The 24,996-nt window shown below is 38.3% G+C and overlaps 5 protein-coding genes across 6 annotated transcripts in view; 2 read left to right on the top strand and 3 right to left on the bottom strand.

Moving 5' to 3' along the window:
* Positions 1-3,025: 3,025 nt before the first annotated feature.
* On the bottom strand, positions 3,026-5,816 carry LOC122631691. Its single transcript, XM_043817673.1, has 6 exons — positions 4,975-5,816; positions 4,716-4,881; positions 4,414-4,631; positions 4,163-4,330; positions 3,877-4,055; positions 3,026-3,806 (listed from the first exon to the last, which is right to left on the bottom strand). The coding sequence occupies exons 1-6, from the start codon at positions 5,082-5,084 to the stop codon at positions 3,667-3,669; spliced, it is 981 nt and encodes a 326-aa protein (XP_043673608.1). The 5' UTR covers positions 5,085-5,816; the 3' UTR covers positions 3,026-3,666.
* Positions 5,817-6,260: 444 nt separating this feature from the next.
* LOC122631690 (WD repeat-containing protein 18) lies at positions 6,261-7,724 on the top strand. Its single transcript, XM_043817672.1, has one exon. It carries the CDS (start codon positions 6,412-6,414, stop codon positions 7,684-7,686), a length of 1,275 nt encoding a protein of 424 aa, XP_043673607.1. The 5' UTR covers positions 6,261-6,411; the 3' UTR covers positions 7,687-7,724.
* A 1,671-nt stretch (positions 7,725-9,395) lies between these two features.
* On the top strand, positions 9,396-14,403 carry LOC122632118 (CAPA peptides-like). The gene is made up of 4 exons (XM_043818612.1): positions 9,396-9,994; positions 12,563-12,826; positions 12,985-13,083; positions 13,681-14,403. Exons 1-4 carry the CDS (start codon positions 9,934-9,936, stop codon positions 13,770-13,772), a joined length of 516 nt encoding a protein of 171 aa, XP_043674547.1. The 5' UTR covers positions 9,396-9,933; the 3' UTR covers positions 13,773-14,403.
* Positions 14,404-14,719: 316 nt separating this feature from the next.
* LOC122632116 (leucine-rich repeat-containing protein 24-like) lies at positions 14,720-20,565 on the bottom strand. The gene is made up of 4 exons (XM_043818609.1): positions 20,076-20,565; positions 18,893-19,083; positions 18,432-18,680; positions 14,720-18,028 (listed from the first exon to the last, which is right to left on the bottom strand). Exon 4 carries the CDS (start codon positions 17,881-17,883, stop codon positions 15,895-15,897), a length of 1,989 nt encoding a protein of 662 aa, XP_043674544.1. The 5' UTR covers positions 17,884-18,028; positions 18,432-18,680; positions 18,893-19,083; positions 20,076-20,565; the 3' UTR covers positions 14,720-15,894.
* A 3,473-nt stretch (positions 20,566-24,038) lies between these two features.
* Positions 24,039-24,996, bottom strand: part of LOC122632117 (carbonic anhydrase-related protein 10) — a 15,069-nt gene continuing 14,111 nt past the window's right edge. For both annotated transcript variants that reach the window (XM_043818611.1, XM_043818610.1), the window contains 2 exons: positions 24,843-24,891; positions 24,039-24,620 (listed from right to left, as the gene is read on the bottom strand). In XM_043818611.1, the coding sequence (XP_043674546.1) occupies positions 24,604-24,620; positions 24,843-24,891 (66 nt within the window). In that variant the 3' untranslated portion in view covers positions 24,039-24,603. The remainder of the gene's footprint in view (positions 24,621-24,842; positions 24,892-24,996) is intronic.

Raw genomic sequence — 24,996 nt, 5'->3', positions numbered from 1 at the left:
CCCTCTCCCCGTTAAAACAGTCCGTTAAGGACCGGTCGATCGTAACGATAAAACTGCGAAGGGCTCGAGACTTATGAGTGAACTCCTGCGTTACTACAAATAAATGTAGAAAGATAAAGAGGGAAAATAAGAAATGGAAGAAAAATAAAAGGATGAAGGAAAAAGATGCGTGTAAGGTTGATAACACAAGTGGGACACGACGAAGAAGGGGTTTAGGTCCCGTACGATGACAACGGCAAAACTCGAAACGACATCGTCGGACTTGGCTTCCGGCCATTTCCCAGCTATTGATCCATGAAGCGTTACGACGAAGCTGCCCTACGTGCAATTATAGGTGTATCTCTTCTCTCTCTCTCTCTCTCTCTCTCTCTCTCTCTCTCTCTCTCTCTCTCTCTCTATCTATCTATCTATCTATCTATGTATCTATCTATGTATCTATGTATCTATCTCTCTCTCTCTCTCTCTCTCTCTAATACCGTTCACCCATCGGGCTTAAGGTTTGCTTATCGAGATGCAAGGACATCCCAGTTACATAGTTAATCCTCAAGAATGCGTCCAAGTACCTACTGAATTTTTTTCTCTCAATCAAACCATCCATCTTATCAAGAAATCTTATTCTCAATATAATCGTCGAAAACTGTTAACAATAGAGATAATCGATTTCATATTGATTAATCCTTTGATATTTGAACTATTGATTGATCGACGAACATTTTTTTTACACATTTCTTTATTTTGAAGACACCTATCATTTATGTTCGATATATATGTGTGTATACACGGATTAATTAAAAAAGAAAATTACAAGTTCGTTTTAAGGAATACATACACACACACACGCGCGCGCGCACGTATAATTCACTTTCAACGAAAATCTTTCTCTAATAAGTATAGTTTTTTTCAACAAAGGATTTACTTTCCATGAAAAGGAAGAAACTCTCACAAGCTAAAAAGAAATCGGTGTGAACGACTCCAGGTGCGTCGAGAAGATCGAGGGGGAGTAAGGGGTCCCCTAGCAATCGTCAACAAAACCCATGGGCAGTGACCAGTCAAACAATATACCGGCAGGAATCGACCCTAAACCAAACACGACGGTCGAAGGACTAATAATGCCGATGCAATAATGAAATTGCACGCGATACGTGGAATTTTCTCTCTCTCTCTCTCTCTCTCTCTCTCTCTCTCTCTCTCTTTCTTTCCTTTCTTCTTATTTTTATTTTTTTTTCCTTCTCTCTCTTTCTTTCCGTCTATCTTTTTTTCTATTTTTTTTTCTTTCCTCATTTCCTTCTCGGTATCTAATTGGATATCACGCCGAGATAAGAGATAAGCATTCGTTTTCGACGAAAAAAGGAAGCAGATCGATAGAAATAATCGCAAAAGCAATTACACCGTCTCGCTTCGAACTTCGAACGAATATGTTCAAACATTTTCTTTTTCTTTTTTTTCTTTTTTCGCCCGAGATTATTAAACCTATACGATTATTAAGTCGAGACGTAAAACGTACATTTTATCATTATTATTATTATTTTTTACTATAAATAATTCACTTTGCCTTGCGTGAAGTCCAACATTTTGAACGTCGAACGAGAAACGCATTAATTATGAATTTACAGATAAGAAAATATATACAAATGATCCAAGTTTGGATCTCGCTTGAATTTTATCTTCGAATAAAAAAAGAGAAAACAAAAAAAAAAAAGATAGAAAAAAAACGGAAAAAGAAAAAAAAATCAGAAAAAAAGAAAAAGTATCGTTCAACTTTCGCGTACTTATCTCTTTCTTGAGGAGAACATATTGATCTGTTACCGTTTAGTGTGTCCGCCCTCTAAGTACGACACGGCGGTGCGTTTCCACGTATTCGTACAATCGATAACCGGGAATTAGTCTGCCAAGCTGTCTCCTACGACTAAGTTTAATGCAGAGCACATACTCGTGCGAACAAGCAAGCTTGAACTATATGGTCGCAGCTGCGATTGAATTAAATTATAATTTAGATGCATCTATCTATCTAACTCTCTCTCTCTCTCTCTCTCTCTCTCTCTCTCTCTACATCTCTCTCAATCTCTCGTTTCTTTAAAAAAACATTAATCACATTTCCTACGAAAATATTTAATGAAAGATAAATTTGATTGATAATTTTTATTAAAGAATCAGATTAAAGAGAAAAGAAAAGAAAAAAAAAGGATAAAAAATAAAAAAAGTTATCAATGCTTTGAAGAAAGTGTTAAAATGTGTAAAAAGATAAAGAGTGAAATGAAGAAGTTATAGAAAAAAAAAAAGAAAGAAAGAAAATGGGTACGTACGTACAAACGAGGCCGCGAAGCTATTACAAGGGAAAGAAAGAAAGAGAGAAAGAGAAAGAGAAAGAGAAAGAGAAAGAGAGAGAGAGAAAGAAAGAGAGAGGAGAGAGATGGAAAGAGGATCACCGTAGTCGGTACAGAGGATCAATACGTCACAACCACGGTCACAAAGAGATATACACGTGTTTCTACATGCGGAAGAGAAACATAGTACGTATGCGGTCATACGTGTGTACTTATTTATGATGTACATACAAAGGCTTATCACTATTGTTTTCTACTTTGGTCTCTTCTCCCTGACCTTCCTCATTTTTTTATTATGCAAAAATGCTACTTCCTATATATGAGAAAGAAAACATATATACACATCTAGCTCGTAGGTAAATATGCATATATATATATGTATGTATGCGTTGTATATTCTAAATTCGACAAATCTGCCCAACTTCGAATCCACCTCGAATTATTTTACATATCGCAAGTGTACTAAAAATGGATTTTTAATCTATTATCTCATTTTCCACTTGTTTTTCCTTTCGCTATTACCTGTCGATGTTACAGCATCGTATTCCAAATATAGATAATATCAGAAAATATCTGATATGTATATAGATCAAAAAGAAAGTTATATATAAAGCTATAAACTTTCTTAGTTTTGCTGAAAGATATAAATACATGTACGTAATATCATCGATTTTGAATCGATTTCTCGTATGTGTCTTAAATCTGTTAATACATGTTTATTTATTTATTTATTTAGTTAGTTGTAAAAAGTATAGTATCTTCTCGTTCAAGAGCATTTTCATTGAAAAAAAATAAACAGTGTCGCAATAACGAATAAAATCTACATTAACAATATCTCAACAGATACTTCATTAACGAATATATCAAAGTCCTAGCTTATGCAGGCGAACATATGATGCTTTAAAGTATTTCTATGTGAAAAAATAATAAAAATAATAAAAATATTAAAAAATCATGTAACGAACGATCGAAATGCGTTTTCTGTATTCATCAGCAATTTTATCAAGAGAAATTAAAATCTATTCATAAATATCATTCTAATGACGAATCGAATTATAATTTCAAAAAAATGTTGTCAACGTGAGAACGATCGCATCGTATCGCACTTGCCATGATTTATGAATCTGCCGGTAAACACTTATATTTAATGGACTCTTATAGTATTAAATGTAAAATAATTGCTGGTCGGTAACATCAAAATCGTTCAGTGGAAAGAATTCATTAATACTATAACCTCAAAGTAGAGATACATTGTGGTATCAGATTTTTGATTTCATTAACGTTCACCTAGCTATACCACGGACAGAGATAAACAACAAGTTTGTGCACATCGGTAAAGGATTCACTCCAAAAAGTCAGCTACCTCTGCCAATTCCCTAGCTCGCGCTTGCTCATGTGCCCAACGATCCTCTGCGAGCTTCTCACTGACACCCCATTTGTCATGATAAATAGGCTGTCCGCAAGTTGGACATTTTTTACCCCCTAGCGAGAGATAAAATGTATAAATTTGATAAAAACACTGATACCGTCGATCGATAACCATGGAACTCACCATGGAATGGCGGTGTCTTCATGAATTTTAGGAGGCATTGTAAATGAAACAAATGACTGCAATATAATCTTTCTACATGAAGATTTGCTTTCTCGTCTGTCACTACTTCTTTTGGATTCGCCGGTAAACAAGGTATCTTGCACAATTGACAATTTTCTGTGGGCAATGTTTTTACTGATCTGTAAAAAAAAAAAAAAAAAAATATATATATATAAAAACTCGTTAATGAATCTCACAAAAAAGATTGATCTTTTAAATATACTCGCTGCAAAAAAAATTAACTTACTTTATAAGAAAGGAAATGACGACTTCTAAAGAGGGAGAAGGTGCAAAGGATTTTTGCCGAGCTTCTGTCTGCAATGGTGGTTCTACGCATCTTCTACCTAATTCTTTACCTTGACCCAAAAAATAACGAGAAAGTACAGGTGGAAAGTTCGCCTCCACGTCTCCTAGACTAAATTGAAATATGACTAAAATGGTATTGTACAACGTACAAGAATGATAGAGAAGCACAAAGTAAATCAAAGTTAAACGTACTTTATGCAACTAATTGGATAATCGTTCGGTACTTCTATCTTAACTTTAAAATAATACAATCCTTGTTGAATTCTTAATCCGATGCTGGAATTCTTCTGTTTCAATTTAAACTCGTCTTGCTCTTGAAGCAACTTTTTTACGGATGAGATCTCATCGTAACAACAAATAAGTGGATTCTCTTCAATGAAATTACGAATTAACTTCAAGGTCGGTAATACCTTTAGAAAGATACTTTATGAGTATTTAGCATTAAACGATACAAAGAACGCTATCTACTGATCACAGATGGCAGTACGAGATACCTGAGCTTTTCCCAACAAATTTTTGCACTCTTTTTCGCAAACGTCTGTTAATTTAGCAAGTAATCTCTCCGACAAAGTCTTACTTTTAAGCTCAATTAAAAGGGGAACGGACGGATAATCTTCTGGAAACTGAATGCACACGACGATCTTCTTGAACGCTGTCTTCCTACAATGTCAAATTAATCGGACATTAGAAAGAAAGATTTATCCCAATGTAAATATATAGATATATATTTATCGTTAGAAAATATCCACTTACGTTATTTCGACGCGAACCATAGTCTGCACACAAGAAATGATACGGCTACTATCGACGACATTTTGACAAAGTTTTGATACTTCGTGCAATTCATCATCGATAAATCCCATGGACGAGAGCAACTAAATGTGTCCTAACTCAGACGATTATATATACACGAAGAATTACGCTATATCACTGTACCAAACTTGATACCATCGTAATGAAATAACAAAAGAACAACGGCATAACCTCAAAATCGATTTACATGAAACGTGAGATCGTTCTGCTACGATGTAGAATATAAGCACCGATACTTTTATTACTTGATCGTAATAGCTCGTGTCACCTTACCAAGGTCATTCTCGATTTTTTCCAAACGTTACCTTGTTTAACGTTATTCAACAAAAGAAGCTCGATAACACGATTTATATTTCGTATATTACGTACGATCGATAACAAATCAATGCGCAAATAATATGTTTCTACGTTCTAGAATTTAAATAATTTCTACTTTAATAGTAATAAAACGAATTTCTACCTCTCTTTTTCTCCTCTCCTGCGAAGAATCTTCAAAATATTCGAAGAAATTAAGCTACGTGTTCTTGTATGTCGTCATGGCTTCTTTTGGCGCCTAACGATGATATATAAAAAACGATGAATAGCGAAACAATTCAAATTTTGGCGCGTCTTGTTTAATTACGCAATATTCTTACAAACGATTTATACGCGTATATAAAAATTACGCAAGACAGTTAATATGATCCATATGTTCGTGAAAAACGTTAGAAATAATTTTTAATGATATACGTATGTAGAAAACGATTGAAACGTATTTCGATATTCCTAACTGTCTTACTAAATTATTCTTTCATTAATAATTATATTATCGTTAATAAAATATTATTCTGTATATGTATATATATATATATATATATAAAAATTATTTCGTCGAAAGTAAAACGAAACGAAGAGCTTACGACGTCGTTACGTCGAGGTACTATAATAGACTGATTAGGTTAAGCCAAGCGAGATCGATCGTTCGTAATTGTTTACACAAAGGTGAAGATGCCTTTATTCATTTCCTAGTACGTTTTCAATGTATGTGTATAATACGAATAATAAACATCCGAGGTTCAACGTAACGTAATAACAACGATCCTTTATTGTATACAAGTTAACAATATTAGACAAAAATACACAAAAAAAGTGGGGAAGCGAACTATACGTATCTTCGGATGTGTACAGTCGATAACAAAGAAAGTGTGGTTATCGACGGCGTTACACAAGCGACTCCTATACTCTGTAAAGCACGTGCGTTTGAGTAAATCCTATTAAGAGGTTATGGTCGATGAAAGTAAATACGTCGTTTGAAGAAAATCCAAAGAATTTATAATTCTTCGTTCAGCAGAATTACACGCAGAATTATATCAAGATACTACCAATTAGAAAGACGCGATGGAAGTGATTATAACGAGTGATAATGTCGCCGAAAATTGGAGTGCAGCAGCTTGGGATCCAAATACAGGATCTATTTTATCTACTTACAAGCACGCAACACCTATCCGAAATCACACGTTACAAGTTTTAAACGACTGTTATTTATTAGGTGCGGATTCAACGAAACCTCGACTTCACATATGGCCGTTAAATAGTCAAAGGCCACTGTCTAATATGAGATTGACGACGCCGGGTAAAGTGTCCGCATTAACGACGACACCGGATGGTTCTTACATCGTCGCTGCGATTAGTGAAAAACTATACGTTTGGCAGTTTTGCAATGGCAGATTATTATCAATAATAACGCGTCATTATCAAACGGTGACTTGTTTAAAGTTTACCAAAGACAGTTCGATGTTCGTGAGTGCTGGAGAAGATGGTTTGATATTCGTTTGGTCTTTGTTTCGTGTTATAAACGAAGAACAACAAGCTACGGCCCTTTATTCGTTTTCTAATCATACTTTGCCAGTAAAAGATCTTTACGTTGGCCATTGTGCTCCACGTGCGAGGTTATGTTCCGTATCATTGGATCGTACAGCGAATATTTACGATCTCAATGGCGGTACACTCCTTGTAACTCTCGTATTCGATCTACCATTAACTTCGGTTACCATGAATACGAAAGAAAGCGAATTATTCGTGGGTTGTACGAACGGTGTGATCTTTAAATACAATTTACACGAACCACCACGAGGTATCGAACACCATGTTAAATCGAGAACAAACGAGGAAGGCGACGACAGCGCCGCTTATCGTGGTCACGAATCAATCGTTGTTTCTCTGTCGGTATCTAACAATTGTCACAATCTACTTTCCGCTTCTATGGATAAAAAAGTACATCTTTGGGATGTGGCCAGTCGTCAGATTCTCAGGACTTTCGGACACAAAGGACAAATAACTTCGGCATTTTTTACTAAACGTTTCAACAATTTTCAGATACACGATTTGAAGCCTAGTTTAAAGATTCAACCCTTGCAAAGGGTTTTGGAAGACAACTCGAAGGAGAGCGTCATTGAAATTATCAGACAAGGACGAGACACGTCGGATATTTTAAATTTCGATTCTTACGTCGAAAAAGAATCTATTCGATCGGAAATAGACGACCATGCTTCTCGTAAACTCGAAAGTGCGATGGAAGAAATTGAGAAACTTAAGATGATCAACTCGGCTCTATACAAATACAGCGTTGAACGTGTTTTACGTAAATCGACGAGCGATCGGAGTAATCAATAAGAATCGTTTTTACAAAGGAGGAAGAAAAAAGAAAAAAAAAAAAAAAAGGAAAAAAAAATCATTGTTTATAAAATAAGAAATAATAAAAAGTGATAAAATCATTTGATAAGGAAATTATTATTTTCTTTTTTTCATTTTTTTTTTTTTTCTTTTTAGAATTTCTTTTCCGCTTGATAGAAACTGTATAGACGTTAGAATTGAGAATTTTGATTAGTATCGAAATATAGGGATTACTCGAGATGTAATACCCAGATTCGTCTACTTTTAATGAGTTCGAGATGAGAGAAAAGGGTTCTCCCTTTCTCTCAATTTAACCAACTAATATTTAATTTATAAATAATTTCTATATTACGTGTATTACTCGTAGAAATGAAAAATGTCTATCGTTACTTCGTTTAAAGTATCATTAATTTCACGAATCGACGTACGTTTCGTAATAAAAAAAAATATATATATATATATATACGTGTGTGTCTTAAAGAAAAATAAAATCCTTGCGAAGAACCCTCATTTTAAAAATAACATTGATTTACGTATCTTGGTGAAGAAAAAAGAACAGAAAAAAAAAAAAAAACAAACAAGAAAGAACTAAGTTCGCACGAGTTATTGAAAGTAAAAAAGAAGGTCATATTGCTACTGGATGCAACGTTTAAGCGTTATATACGATCCCTTATTAACGTCGTTTTCCTATATCCTTTGTATTTAAATTAACTAAAATTTAGATGCATGTAAATGAAACGATCATAGACAAGAAGAATAGTGTTTTATAAGCAAATTATGCGGGTTTAACGATAGCTCTGGCAGGTTTGCATGTAAATTAATCGTTCGACTTTGTGCGGGAGTCAATAATCAATTCCAATTAATTTTTTTCTTTTTTTTTTTTATATCCAATCTTATATCGATAAATACTCTCGAGATCAACTCGATTTATCTCTGATCGAGTTATATATTTAACGCGATAAAAAAAAAGGTTTTAAATAAAAAAAAGTTTGACCGATCAATAGATCGATCGGATCGATCGGATCGAAAATGATTGATAAAAAGAGAAGAAAAAATGATCGTCACGTCAACTAGATTAACGAATCTCAAATAAGTATTCACTAGGGAATATATCGATGGGGATATGTCACGTCTATTACAATAATAATACGTTATAAGCTGTCGTACAATCATAGGGTCACGCTTTATATAAATCTACATATGATCCGATGAAATGACGTAATAGCGCCCTGATTTTACCTATGCAACATCTTTCGAAAATATATCGGAACGTAAAAAAAAATATCATGATACTATTGAAATCGATCTATCATCGAAATACTACGATTTTCAATGGGATAATTTTTCTTTTTTAATTTCTTTTGTCCTCTTTTTTTTTTTTCTTTTTTTGATCGAAACGTTTGAAGAAAAATAAAAGAGAAAAAGGGAGGAGAAACATCATCTATAGATCCTATTTCTAGATAAGTCGTTTATCTCGAAGGAAAATTAGATTCTTCTGGGAAATCGATTAATCGTTAAATAAAAGGATTGAAATTAACTTTCGAGTTTCTCGTTTGGTCCCGATTATTTACTTGTCACTGACGAAGAAAGAAATGAAAAGGAAAGAAAAGAAAAAGAAAAAGGAGAAGAAGAGAAAGAAGAAAGGAAAAGAATAGAAGAAAGAGGAAGGAAAAAGAATATCTTATATTTATCGACTAGAAAATGAAATATATTATATTTTCTGGCGTAGGAATAGAAAATTATAAAAATGACAGTTCGACGGTGGCAGAAGAGAAACGTTTTATCGTTTTATACACAAACATTGTTTCTTATAGACGCACACACGCAGACGCATAGAGAAAAAGAGAAAGAAAAAAGGAAAGATACGGATAGAGAGAAAGACATAGGGAAAGAAATTTTTTATTAAATTTACATTATCGTTTTCGGTACGTCGAGTTATAAAATCTCACGTAGAAAAGCCGAGGAACGTAGGAGGAACGTGTTTATGGTGGTTGAAGTCGAAGGAAGAAAAGGAAGGGGTTGTTGAGACGTGAGAGAAACGCAACAACGAAAAGGGGGTGGCAACCCTCTCGCCAACAGGACGGAGGCGCTAGGTATAAAATCGGACGGGAGATACCTCGAGACATCCAGTGTCGGCGCGTTTCCACGCTCTGCACCATCTTTTCTTCTTCGGATATTTCAAAGAAGACACGACTCAAGAACAAGAGATAAAGAAAGAGAAAGGATACCTTCTTCTCCATTATCAAAATGTCCGATCATCGACTATTTTTCGGTTTGGTCTTACTGATACTCGCAGCCTCCTTCGATCGTAAGTTTTGAAAAATCTTTCAAGACACGAAAAAAAAATCATGAATTTCTAAATATATATATAGTATGGTATATGTATGGCAAATATAATTATGGATAATATCATTGTGATAATTCCATTCTTATTTTTTTGTTTTTTTTATATTTTTTTTTCTTTCTTTTTCCTTTTAAGAAAAGATCAAAGAAATATCAAAGCAAAATTTCTTTTCTTTCGATTCATCAAAATAACGTTCGCTCATCGTATTAATATCTTTCTTTTCCTATTTCCTTCTTCTCTTTTTAATTTTTAATTTCCCCATCGGTACACTCCGGAGAAAAAAATTCTTCGAATTTCAATGTTAAAGTAACTGTAAATGAGAGGATTCTCTGATGAAGTTTTTTTTCTTCCCTCCCCCCCTCTCTTTATACAGAACATAAACGCAGCCAACAGTAAAATACGATAATTTCTTTGAAACGAACATAAAAACTTTCATTTTTCTTTTTTTTCCCCACTCTCTGTCTCTCTCTCTCTCTCTCTCTCTCTCTCTCTCTCTCTCTCTCTCTCTCTCCTTCTTTATCTATCTCTTTGTACGATCTTATAAGTTTACATTATACGGCTAATATCTTGCTTTATATGATTTTAATGGAGGGAAAAATAAAAGATGTACTCTTTTTTAACGCGTTTATCTCTGAGAGTCGTGGAATAGGAATATAACAGGCTTTTCACAAAAGAATCGTTTTTGTGTTGTGTAAGGGCGAGTGGGTGCGCGCGAAGGCGGAAGAACGCAAGTTTCAAATGTATTTTCACAAAGGATTCTCTTTACCTGTCTCTCTCTCTCTCTCTCTCTCTCTCTCTCTCTCTCTCTCTCTCTCTTTCTTTCTATTTCTTTTTTCGTTTTAAAAGGATAAATCATGGAGTATTGCCGAGGTTATTCTATTGACGGACCTCAAGAATCCACATTCGATACAGTTTCCGCTTTGTATGCTTTCTTACTAAAGAAGACGACTATTCCTTTGTGGTTTGGTGTGCATTTATGTACTTGTAAGCATCTTCCTCCCCTTCTCTCTTTCTCTTTCTTTCTTTCTGTCTCTCTGCCTCTCTGTCTCTCTATGCACGTTATCTCAATATTTGCGATTGAGAAGAGAAATGCTCAAAGGTTCGTCCATTTTTATCTACGATCATTCTTCGATTTCTTTTTTGTCTTTTTATTTATTTATTTTTTTCTTTTTTTTCTTAGTAGAAATATCTTCGTATTTAATCGAAGAGTTTTTTTTATAAATACAATTTTATTCTTAATAATTAAGCTGTTCACTTTTTATGTATTTTTTTTCTCTCTCTCTCTCTCTCTCTCTCTCTCTCTCTCTCTGTCTCTGTCTCTGTCTCTGTCTCTGTCTCTCTTTTCTTTCTCTATGAAAATTATCCTATCATTCACGATTCAAAGGAAACGTTCAAAGATTTATCATTATTTCCGATTTTCTTTTTAATTTTTTTTTTTTTCAATATACATAAATATCTTCGTATTCAAGCGAAGTGTATCCCTCCAATTAATTTCATTTCTTAATAATTTAAATTATAAATATCTGAATCGAGAAAATTAATTATATCTTATGTAATAGCTTCGTGTAGATCTTTGACGTTATGTCACTATTTTATGAGTTCATCCAACCTTTGTGGTAACAATCGAAACGTCCAAGCGAATCGCGGAGTCGAGTAATAGAAAAATATAAAAGGCAATGTGGGCACAACATATGTAGTTTCAATCTGTTGCATATTGATCGACAATAGAAGTGGACTTTAATGTAAAGAGAAAAAGAAGGAGAAAGAGAGAGAGAGAGAGAGAGAGAGAGAGAGAGAGAGAGAGAGAGTCGAGAGAAAAATTGTAAAATTCATGCGATTTTATATCTCCTATGGCATTCGATGAAAAAAGAATGGGAAAAAAAAAGTAAAAAAATGAAAAGAAAAAAAATTTATAACCGCAACGTCGAAAAATTTCCAGGATAACGCATACACGGATACTCGCATTTCTATCCTATTTTTGTGTATTTTATCGTACGTAGATTCCTTTCTCAATCAATTTAGCTACATTTTGGTGAAATGAAACGGATCGCTTAGAGAAAAAGAATTTAATGATTCGAAAGCGTAAGACAAATAAACCTTGTGCCAAAGTTAATTTCACTGCTCGGAGCTCGTTAAATAAAGGACCCTAATTAGACGCGAGTATCTTATTGACCTACTTTGATACTTTGATGCTTATAAATGAAAAATAAAAAATATATATATATATACATATATGAGAGAAATTAAAAAAAACACAAGGATAATTTACTATGTTCGTAAATAGTTTTTTTTCTTCCATAAAAAAAAAAAAAAAAAAAAAAAAAGAAAAAGAAACAAACACGCACATACACATATGTATACATACGCACACACGCAAAATGATAATGATTCCTAATTCGTGACTAAGCTCTAATTCTCATTCAATTTTTATTAGTTGGTCATTCTCTAACGAAAGAAAGAAGAAAAAAAAAGTTAATGATGAAAAAATCGCTACTTAAATTATTACAACGTCATATCTACATATTTCTTTAGATGTTCGAAATGAAAAAATCAGCTGCAGTCGTTCGTCGGGATTGGTCCCTTATCCAAGAACCGGAAGAAGCTCCGAAATGACGGATTTCCATAGATCATCTCGTACATCTGGTCTCATCCATTATCCCCGTGTTGGACGATCGGATTTACCGCTGTTCTACATCGGTGCTAATCGTAAAAACGATTTAGGATCTACTATCGATTTAGAATTTTTTCCAGCGAGCGGATCCGATATAGATTCGATCTATGAACCCGATTACGAAGGTAAAACGTTTCTAAATTTAAATACCTAAACAATTTTAAGACAAACAGAGATAGATAAAATAGATATGTAGACGGACAAATAGAATAGATAGAAAGAAATATAGAATAAAAAAGAAGAAAGAAGAAATCGACTTTTTTACATAAAATTTTTTCGACAGAATTTCGTCCAGGATTAGCTACGATCGCGAGACAGATGGAGAGAAATTATCCAAAGGAAAAGCACGACAATTCACGATCGTACAATCTCGCTTCACGTGGTACGTATAAGAGAAAAAAAATTATATATGTATATATACATACATACATACATACATACATACATATATATATATATATGCACATAAATGTATCGATTTACTTATATCGCGAGAATGGTCCGCGAGCTAGAGAAATGCACTCATGGAATTAATCTTAGCACGTTACTGGGATGTTACCTGGCAATATGGCAAATCCGATACACGGGCCTTCACAATTTAGTAGGCAATTAAGTGTTCCTAGTGGCTAATGTGTGGTACGATAAATCAACTTAGGTCATTAGTTTCCATACTACCATCCGAAAGCGCATTCTCCGAGCGTGGGCTTCGTTCGATCCCCTCTTTCTCTTTCCCTCTCTCTTTCCCTCTCCCTCTCTCTCTTTCTCTCTCTCTCTCTGTCTCTCTCTCTATCTATTTATCTATCTATCTATCCATCTATCTCTTTCTCTCCTACTCAGGATGTTCGCTATCATCGCGTGACTTCTCTGAATAGGATCATTAGACATCGTTACCGAAAGCGTGTCGAGCTATCAGTTTTGGTGGATTGTTCTAAATGAAGCTTTTCCTTACATTTTTCATCGATTCTTTTTGTATCAACAGGTTCTCACAATCGTCAAGGACAATTAATGATGAGTGTACCAAGAATCGGAAGGGATATTAGCGATCACGACCGACCTATGAATTTCCTTTGAGTTTATCCTATGAGAGATTGAGATTAATGACACGAAGAAAAGGATAAAGAAGGGAAAGTAACAAACAAAAACAATAAGCAAAAAATAAATTTAACGGATGAAAAATAAGAGTAAAATTTTAAAGAATAAAAAAATGTGACGTATAAAAATCTACATCTATTCTTCAGGACCGAACTTACCTCCTTGTCTTTTCTTTTTTTCTTTCTTTCTTTCTTTCTTTCTTTCTTTCTTTCTTACTCTTTTTTTTCCTCTACTCTTTTTCCTTTTACCCCTATTGCTCGGAATTTCTAATTTACATCTATTCTTTTCTCGATGTATTTTATCCGAGTAAAATACATACGCACACAGACACGCGATAAACTCGCAAACTTCGTTCGTGAAACAATGGTGTAAAAACCGTATGTGGAAAAAAAGTTTGCATGCTTTTATAGGAACGTGGTGTACACGTTGTGTTATATTCCTGTTTCTTGTTCTTTGTCACTGTAATTCAATAAACTAACATGCATACATGCGTATGTGCTAAAACAAAACATAACAAAATTATTATTAATGAATCAATGTTTTCATTGAACGATATTATTGTCGTACGAAATGATATTTATTATTTTTTTATTATTCAATCTCTCTCTCTCTCTCTATATATATATATATGTGTGTGTGTGTGTGGGTGTGTGTGTATGTGTACTTTCTATTTCACGACATACACACACACACACACACACTCCGTACACGTACTCATTAAATCAATGAAGAAATAAATTACGTGTCGAACGAATGGAAGAAGAAAAGAAAGAAAGAAAGAAAAAATTGACGATATAAATTAGGCCATTCCTCAATATTATCTATGAAAAAAAAAAAAAAAAAAAAAAGAAAAGAAAAGAAAAAGAAATAATCCTGACAACAAATGATGAAAAAGGTATTAAGACGTCGACAAGTCGGGCGGTATATAAAATTCAATCGTTTTATTAATTGACAAAGTGTTCATAATTAATACCGATGTAATTCCACGTGAGTTTCGGACGCGAATGCACGTGGACTTGACACCGAGACGCGTCTCGTAATGCGTGTTACGTAATAACAAATATGTACACACGAAGATTATGTAACAAACTAGTGATATACTTTGAGAATGAATGTAGGGTGGGAGTGGGGTGGAGTGGATTGGGGAAATAGATGGGCGGGTGGATGTACGGTATGCAAAGGTACAAGGAAGAAATAATCGGCCGTGAAAGAAGGAAAGATTTACTTCTTGTTTCTTTTTCTTCTTTTTTTTTCTTTTTCTATTTCTTTCGTTCGTCACGGTTATCGATTCGATCGATGAACTTCGTTGAAGGAGGATCCGCGAACTATGTACAAATGTCTCATCGTCATTTTCGGAGACATCGACGTCTAAAAAGGAAACTTTCTCTCTCACACTCTCTCTCTCTCTCTCTCTCTCTCTCTCTCTCTCTCTGTGCTTTTTTATTTTTTTGCTTTCCTCTGTTTTTTTATGTAATTCTTTTTTTCTCTTTCCTTTTCTTCCCTTTATCTTTTCTTGTTTCATTATCCCTTTGTCATTTGGGTTACGAGATATTCTCGGGCACTCACGCAAGCAGGCAAGGCGGGCAGACAAGCGGACAGACAGATATTCAAAATTCAGAGACAGGTGTCAAACCGACACCTAGCTAAAACTGCTTCTTTGCTGGTATCACCAGCTCTTTCACAGTCTCTGTCCTTTTTAGTCTCGAAAACACGTCACAACACGGTGTTCTTTCTCTCTCTCTCTCTCTCTCTCTCTCTCTCCCTTTCTTTTTCTTCTTTTTCTGTTTCTCATGGGCGAGGAATCAGGTCGAAAAGTTCTCTGTTCGTTCTCGTCTAACGCTAGATCAGCCTTCGAGTCTCTTTTATATCGGCTGAGTGTTAAAGGAAAGAGAGGGGGAAAAAAAGAAGAAGAAAAAAAAAGAGAAAGAAAAAAGAAAGGGAGAGGGGAAAAAGAATCCACGCAGCCGAGAGATGCATCGAAACTATTAACGCGAACGATCTCGTCTTTTTTCGATCGAAACGTATACGGGAGATCTATGCGGATCTACGATAGATTTTCTGGTTTGACTTCTTTTTTTTTCTTCTTTGTCACGACGTCTTTTTAAAGAGAGACAAACTCGTGCGGCGGTTGAATGATCCGTGGCGGTGGAGGTGGCGATAATCTCAAATCCACGTCGGTCAGGGAGAACGCGGAACTTCCATTGGCAGTGACCCTCGGACCCATATTGTCGTAAGGCGAACCAAGGTCCGTGTTGCGAAGGGCTCGTCGAGGAAGAGTCGCGAAACTGGATACACAGGGGGTCGATGGCAACGCAGCGACCGTGCTCTTCTCGGTAACGCCGCTGACAACACCATGGACGGGTATGTCGAGTAGATCGGGGTAACAACGTTCCGTCGAGTCCTGCGGCAAAGATACGGAGATGAAGATGTTGCCGAAGATGCCGGCTGGTAGGACGCCCGTTGTAAATTCTGGCGGCGGTGGGGGAAAACCGGGGGCACATGGAATGGCACGACACACGGTAGTCGAATTGCTTATCTCCGGTCTGAGTCTTTCGACGGTCACCGTTGCAGCTCCCATGTGATCACAGATAGAAACACGCTCGGCCAGTTCAAGGTCACCCGTACTACATGCCTCGGCCAAACTACCGTGACCGCTGGCGCGATCGTTCGCGCTACCAGCCGTCGTAGTCGTCACCGACAGATCCAAAAGTTTCTTTTCCTGATCCCCGAAGCTCGTACTACCTTGGAGTTTGATCTTCTCGCGTTTCCCGTTACGACGGGAGCCACCGCACAAGCAGAAAGCCAAAAGAATGGCCGAAATGGAAGCACCAAGGGCGGCCGCACCACCACCCGCCAGACTGACCCAAAGCAACCAATTGTCGCTCTGGGACAAAGTCGGTGCGGTGTAGATACGTGGTATGGCGACGCTTACCGTGTCCCTAGCAAGACCCGCTATGTTCTTCGCAAAACACGCGTACTCCCCTGCGTCACCGTCGCTAGCGTTGTAAACCGTTAAATTGCTCCACCTGTCGGTGGTTCTCTCGGATTTCTCGTTGTAGGCGAGGTTCGTGTCCGAGGATACGTGAGATACGTAAGTCCCTACGTACGGCTGATCGGAGATTCTCGTTGCGTTCACAGGACCACCGTTGAGTTGCCACCAAACTTCGGGCTCCGGGTCTCCGGTAGCCAAACACGCGAGACTCAAGTTACCATTGCTTTCCTCCTGTATCGTATTGGCCAATACAAATACCTCGGGCTCGCAAGCGAACTCGACGGGCTTTACTTCTTCCCATCTTCGACCTTCCAACCTCTGTGGCGTTGAACACAACTGCGGCACGGAATACAATTTGCTCGGTGTCTCCGGTATAAGCCAAGTACGAAATCCTCGTAATCTGCAGTCGCAACTCCAACGGTTACCGTCCAAGGTGAGAGTCTTGAGACGAGGTAAACTCGATATGACCGAAGCTTCCAAGTACTCGAGTTCGTTGCCATCGAGTTTCAAAGACTCCAAGCCTACGAGTCTCACGAAGGCTTGCCCGTGTATATCGGTCAAGGAACACCTCTGCAACTCCAAATTTCTGAGGTGTTGGAGGACCGGAAATTGATGGCTCTTGAGGACGCCCAAAGGATTACCGCTGAGTATAAGAATCCTGAGCCTCTCGTTACCGAGAAAAGTGTCCGGATCTAAGCTTCTCACGTGATTGTCCGAAAGATCGATTTCTACTAATATCCTCATGTCTCTGAACGAGTCCGCGTGAATCTCGTGAATCCCAGCGTTTCTTAGAAAGACCCTTTGGAGATTCAACAGACCGGCACGTTTGAAGATCTCCGATTGAAGGGCTGGTATTTTGTTGCCCGACAGTTCCAAAACTTGCATGTCTGGATCCAAGGAGGCTGGAAGCGACGTCAAACCGGCGTCCGGACAGAGAGCCGACTTTTTTCCGGACGTCCACTTGCATCTGCAGACAGCAGGACAGTCCGTCCAATCCGGAAAAGCTGCCGCTTTCGAGGGCAAGGCGAAACTTACGACGAGTAAGAAGAGGGCGAGTAATATGCGCCCTCGTAGAGGGTGTTGCCTTTTCACTAACATAATCCTCCGGCAGTTCCTTTCTCCGCGGTGTCTGCGATCGCCTTACTTGTTGTACGTTAACGTCGATCGGCAGGTCGGAGGACGCGATCGAAGGACACGGTCAGCCGACCGTCGATATTCTTCGATCAGCTCGGCAAGGACGAGCCTGAAAAGTGCCAACCAAAGAAAACGATGACGAATGATTATCGAAGGAAGTTATCAATCGGTTCAATCGATCAAAACGATAACGATTTCCCTATAACTAGTAGGACGATCAGTAAATCGTAAATCGGAAGCCGGTGGCCGGATTAGAAACGAGTAGATGAGGGAGAAAGTAAAGAAAAACGAAAGAAAAGGAAAAAAAGACAATAAATCCGCTAACGCGATATCGGCAACCGTAGAAACGTATATCTTCGATAAAACTATTAGAGAAAAACTATCCTCTCCGCTATTAGAATTTACTCTATTCTTCTTCCATTGCTTTGATTATTTTCACTATGCCTCTCCAATTATGAGGGAAAATAAAGGGTAAAATAACGCGTATCGGTAACGAAGCGCCTTGTTCTTACTTTGTAAGAAGAGTGTTTCCCTTGGGCACGGCTAAACATGGTCTCCACGAATCTGAAAGAGGCCGTCATGCTTGCGTGGACGCTTCCATTGTTTCTCAGGAGCTTTCATTTTGCCCACCGGTCCTTCGGGCATCGCGAGACTATTGTTGCCGGAGTCTTGGATTTCATCCTGATTAAGTAGACTCAATGCACGCGTAGACCGGAACTCGGCCTACTTTCGACTCCACGGATATATCCTTACGGTTTAAGCTGTAAAATAAGGAAAGGAGAGAAAGAAAGAGAGAGAGAGAGAGAGAGAGAAAGAGAGAGAGTTAAGATTAGCAACGATCTAACTTAGCAAGCGCACGTGACGTTAAGAAAAAGATAAAAAAGAAAGAGAAAAAAATATGCGGTCGAGGAAAGGAGGTGGGTGTACGAATTTTTCGATTATCAGACATAAAGCGTGAAAGCAAAGTCGTTACCTAATACGGAAGCAATCCGATTTCCAAAAGAACCACGGCGTTTCCCCTCTCTCTCGAGCTTCTCATGTTTCTACCCATCCTGTCCACCTTCTAGCCTTCCTGTTCGAGCACGTCGCCGCGTTAATCGCTTCACGCTTGACGTGGTTTTCTCGCGTCTGAGAATCACCAGTTAACTTTCAAACTCATCTCGCCTGTGAACGAAGGAAAATGTACACTCTGTTTATCGTCGACGAAACGAAGAGAGAGAGAGAGAGAGAGAGAGAGAGAGAGAGAGAGAGAGAGAGAGAGAGAGAGACAGATAGAAAAAAAGTACAAGGAAGACGAATTGTCTCTGTGTGTCTCTGTGTACGTGTATGCGTTCGAGATTGTGCGTGCGCGTGTGCCTACCCGTCTGTTAAAATCGTCTCGTTTGGGAGTAACAAGGAGAAGAGAAAAAAAAAAAAGGAGAAAAAAAAAAGAGTTCTTTGACCTTCCACGTTGGAAAATGAGGAGTAACACACGAACGACGTTAGGTAACACGGTTGAATACGGACTCAAGGTAGAAAAGTTGCTCTAGGTTTTCTCCGCTCATCGACCTGAAAAAAATTGCAGGCGTTCGGGTCCCATCGGTGTGTCTAACAAGTGCATCGCCGATCGGGCCGGCCATCGACCGCAGCGCGACCGTTCCATTACATCACGGCTTGGTACTTGAATTAATGCACGCACACACGAACGAACTCAGAGTGCCGTTGTATCGCGCGCGCCCAACCAATCGCGCTCTCGCTTATAACCTCCCTCGAGCCTTAAAGACGAGCGTACAACGTTTCACTCTCGAAATTGCGAGCGTCGGGGACGATGATGCTGCGCAACCGTCGGTGAATCTCGCGAGAGATGGGAGCAGGGCGGTTGAGAGAGAGAGAGAGAGAGAGAGAGAGAGAGTGAGAGAGAGGAAAGGAGGGAGGGAGGGAGGGAGGGAGGGGGACAGGGGAAGAGAAATAGAGAGAGAGAGAGAGAGAGAGAGATAGAAAAAGGAAAAAAATTTAATATTTCTCTCTCTCTTTCTCTTTCATTCTCTCTCTCTCTCCCTCTCTCTCTCTCTCTCTCTCTCTCTCCTATTTTTATACACTCTTGTCAAGAAAATATCACAAAGGTAAAGACATAAGGATAAAGGATAAAAGATCAAGGATTTTAAAGTGGCAATTACTTTTTGTCTCGAAAGATGCACTTTACACTCTATCACACCAAAAGGGAGACAGATCACCGTCAGAATTCTCACCGTCCGAGAATGATCGTGCGGTCGACGACGTACTCCCAGAAATGTGGGAAAGCTCGTAACAGTAGAAAAAAAAGAAGAAAACCCGTGAACTAGCATCGGCGGATTTCAGGTCCGTCTTTCTTCTTAGTTTCCCGTCCGATCAATCAATCTTCTCGCGGCTGGAGTTTCGTGGCAGGCGACAACGACGACGACGCGACTCCGCGGGAATGGCGAGAGGCGTACGCGGGCTCCATGCTTTGAGAACGGACCAAGAGGGATCCGTCGCTTCCTCCATCGAGAATCCTCATCGTCTCTCTACCTGTCTCTCTGTAGAACACCGAACGGTGAGCCAGAGAGAAAGAGCGACTGAGAGAGAGAGAGAGAGAGAGAGAGAGAGAGAGAGAGAGGAGAGATAGAGAGAGATAGAGAAACAGATAGTGGCAAAGAGACAAAGAGAGACAGAGAGAGAGAGAGAGAGAGAGAGAGAGAGAGAGAGATGACGAGGAGAGGGAGAAAGGGATCGAGTGTGTCACTGTCTATCTATCTATCTATCTTTCTCTCTCTCTTCTCTCTCTCTCTCTCTCTCTCTCTCTCTCTCTCTCTCTCTCTCTCTCTCTCTCTCTCTCTCTCTCTCTTGATACGCGTCTCTTCTTCTTCGTATATGCGCGCCAGCCAGTATCTCCCTTCTTCTCTAACGATGAGAGAAAGAGAGAAGAGAAAGAGAGAGAGAGAGATCGAGAGATAGACAGAGAGTGGGAGATGGAGTGGCGGTCGAGAACGAGAGAGAAAGAGCCAGTGTCGTCGTCCTCCGGCAAAGGATTCAACACGGGGGTTGGCCGTACTCGAAGCTACTTTCGTAGTCACGACGAAGGTGAACTCTCACGAGAGTCGAAAGTTGCCGAATAATCCGTACGAAGGGTGCAGTCACCGCTTATTTTCAACGTTCGCCACGAAAGTCTGCAGATTTGCCGCAGCGGCCACCGACACGATGAATCTGTATCCGCGTATCCGAACCTCTCTCTCTCTTTTACATCCACTCCCGCTTCTCCTCCTTCCTTTCCTCCCCTTTCGTCCCTTCCCCACTCCTTCCCATCCTCTATATCCATCTCCGTCCCTCTTTTACTCCTTCGCACCTATCCACTCTCTCGAAATCCCCCACTCGCTCGGTTCAACCCCTCTTTCTCTTTCTCCTTCCCTCACCTTTTTCTCTTCACCCCCCTATTCCCTCCCTCCTTCTCTATTTCTCTCTCTCTTACTCTCATGAATTTCCTTGCCGCATAGTCGTCGCGAGCAGCACCGTCGAATTCTCTTCGCTGCGTTCAATGAAAACCACCACCGCCACCACCACCGTCACCACCACCATCACCACCACCACCACCACCACTACCACCATCGCCACCACCACCACCCTTGACTTTAGCCTATTCCACTCTACGAACCCTTCGACCTCTGCGACAACCTTTCGAACCTCACACCGATTTTGTCCTCCGCCAGACGTCGCCTCGAACGATCAACGAGGGCGGTAGCGATCGACGTTACCCCTTTCGCGTTACCCTCCTATTTCCGACTTATCTTAGCTAACGTTCTATCGGCCGTTCTATGTAATATTCTTTCCTAGGAAAAATAATCGATACGCGAACTCTCTGCGAGTTGGTAGCTACAGAGCCACCACCTCGTTCAGAAATGTCGCTGATGATGTTTTACCGACATAGTTGAGGGTAGTTGCCTCAGCTACGACTTCAAGACACCACGTCGATGAGGGAGGAACTACTATTTCGTGATATAACGCTGATCTCTCTACGATCGATTTATCTCTAGTGTCGCACGTCCTTGACGGTATTTGGGTCAAGTGGAAAAAGAATAAGATTCCTTTTCACGCCGAATGGGACTTTGTACGAGGCTTTCTTTTTTCTTTCTTTTTGTTTTTCTTTTTTTTTTCTTTTTTCTTTCCTTCTTTTTTCACATTCCAAGACGACTTCCGATTGCGCGATCGTAAGATTAAGTGTAGGAACTGAGCGACTACTGTTCTAAATACTTATACTATTTTTTTTCTTCTTTTTATTATTCATATTAATAAAAATTAATGAGAGAAAAGGAAATGATAAAAAAAGAGAAGAAAAAGAATTTGCTATACTCCTATATGTATATATGTATATATGTGTATGTACTTACATTTATGATTAATCATAGTTACTTCGAATTGATCCATTCAGAGAGAAAAATCAACTAAACGAATTCGGTTCTAATTCATAATTATGTGTGTGCATGCGTATGTGCAATCATGGTTCCAAAAGATAAATTGGTTTAGGTCTATAGGTATGTACATATCTACACGTAATGTCGTATGAATAGGTATGAGAGACGATTATTATCTAGGATAATTGCATAATATGCAGAAACGAGGAAAGTCCTCCTGCATATATTATGTCCATTCTTATTTCTTATGTTAATTTACTAACTCATTCGTTTTTTTCTATTCTTTTTTTTTTCTTTTCTCTCTCTTTTTTTTTTTTTTTATTATTCGGTCAGTCGACGGTAGAGGGGAAAAAATAAAGAATGATCGGAGATCGAAATTCGAAAATGGAAAAGTCGCACGTTTTTTCGCGAGTCACATGCAACGTCACGAGACCCACGAGATTCCGATATGGAAATGAACTTTTATTATTGCTCTTTTTCTTCGCTAATTACACTCCGATTAAATCGAAGCACGATCTCGCATCTTCTTGAGAACAAGAAGAAGAAGAAGTAGAAGAAGAAGAAGAAGAAGAAAAAATTATAAAGAAGCAGCTTGTTCACGAACATGTAAATACGTATATATCTCTCTTTTTCTTTTCTTTTTTTTTCTAATTTTTTTTTTCTATTCTTTTTTCTTTTTCTTTTCTTTTTTTTTTTTTGACACAAGGATCTTGCGCTTTTTCAAAGATTTTATTACAAGAATATAGTATAAACTTTCGTTCGATAAGTACGCACACCATAGCGCACGAATTTTTATACATATAATCGCATCTCTCTCTCTCTCTCTCTCTCTCTCGCTCGCTCTCGCTCTCTCTCTCTCTCTCTCTCTCTCTCTCACCCACTCACATTCCCGCGCAGAGGCCACGATAGTCATAGCTTCATATATAATTTTGTTATTTTTTTTCTCTTTTTTCTTCTGAATTTTTTGTTATCTTTTTTCTCCCATCTTTTTCTCTTCTTTCTTTCCCTCTCTCTTTCTCTCTCTCTCTCTCTCTCTCTCTCTCTCTCTCACCCTCCCCATATCTCTCTTATTTTCTCTATCTCTGTCTCTTTTCTCTCGATAGTTTACGGTATATGTATAATAATATATTTTTTTATGATCTTTTACCTTATATCGCGCGTCTATTGTATTAGCTATAGGTAATATCTGTTTGTGTGTTACTCTTTTTATTTTTTTTCTTCTTTTTTGTCTTTTTTATTTTTTGTCCTTTTTTTTTTTCTTTACTGGAAACATACTTGGCAAATTCACGTCTAATAAGTACAACGAAGCATTTTTATAATTGGTTTTTTTTTTCTTGTTTTCTCATTCCTCTGCCTTCCTGTATATACTATATATATATATATCTCCTTCTTTTTATAATTCTCGACCACGAAAGGGCTGCGCTCGTTTACTTCACCGTGGTCATGGTTTTCGTTTCATCATCGGTCGCCCATCAGCTTCGACGCCCTGAAACACGTCTCCGTCCGTCGTGCGTTTCAGCGCGTGCTTGCGTGCTTTTTGCGTGCGTACGTACGTGCGTGCGTGCGTGCGACACGTCTCTCACACTTTCATTCTCACTATCTCACTCATTCTCATTCTCACTCTCAGTTATTCTCTCTCTCTCTCTCTTTTTCTTTCTTTTTTTCTTTATCTATCTCTTTCACGCACTTATACGCGCACATACACACATGCACGTGCTTCCTATCTTTCTTTCTTTCTTTCTTTCTTTCTTTCTTACTTACTTACTTACTTACTTACTTACTTACTTACTTACTTACTTACTTACTTACTTACTTTTCTTTCTTTTTCTTGCTCGTACTCGCTTGCATTCATACGCACACTCATACATCCATCTACCCACCCACCCACCCACACACACACACACACACATACACGCGCACACTTACACACACACACTCTCGTTCTTTCTTCTCTGCGAGGACCACCGTCGCACGCGTGCAATTGATATGTCAATGGTTTCTTTCACAGCGAAGTTCCAGCTCGTCCGAGGGAAAGCGTAGTTTTTCTTTAATTTTTCTTATCTTTCTCTCTTCCTCTGTTCCTCTCTTTCTCTCTCTTTCTTTCTCTTTCTCGTTCTCACGTTCTCTCGCTTGCTTCCTTGCTCGCTCGCTCGCTCGCTCGCTTGCTTGCTTCCTTGCTTGCTTGCTTGCTTTCTTTCTTTTTTTCTTTCTATATTTCCTTCCTTCTTTTAAAACGCATGACGTCGATCACCGTACTGCGTGTTGCTTAAAGCTCTCAGGGTTATTTCCAGCTGTTGGCTGAAAAAGGTATGGACGAAGCCGTCAGATATTGTTTGTCGATACTCCTAACAAATTTTGATAATCGAACGGTCTTAAAGTGTAAATGTAACTTCATACCCAAAAATAATCTTTTACTTATCATTCATTTATTTTCTTTTCCTTTACTTTTCTTCTGTTTTCTTTTTGCGAGTGCTATTAATAATAAAATGTTACATTTACACAGTGGGACCATTAGCTTACCTTTGTAGTAAAGATCCCTGTTCATCGTTGGACAATTTTTATGCCCTTGCTGAAAACAGAAACAAAAGTAAAAAAAAGAAAAGGCAGAAAATGAAAAAAGAAGAAGAGAGAGAATAAAGAGAAAGTGAGAAAAAAGTGGTCGAATGAATGAATA

The sequence above is a fragment of the Vespula pensylvanica genome, chromosome 9 (assembly GCF_014466175.1).
Source record: "Vespula pensylvanica isolate Volc-1 chromosome 9, ASM1446617v1, whole genome shotgun sequence".
Lineage (NCBI taxonomy): Eukaryota > Metazoa > Arthropoda > Insecta > Hymenoptera > Vespidae > Vespula > Vespula pensylvanica.
Note: the sequence above shows the minus strand (reverse complement) of the source record. Positions and strands in the feature narration are given on the sequence as shown.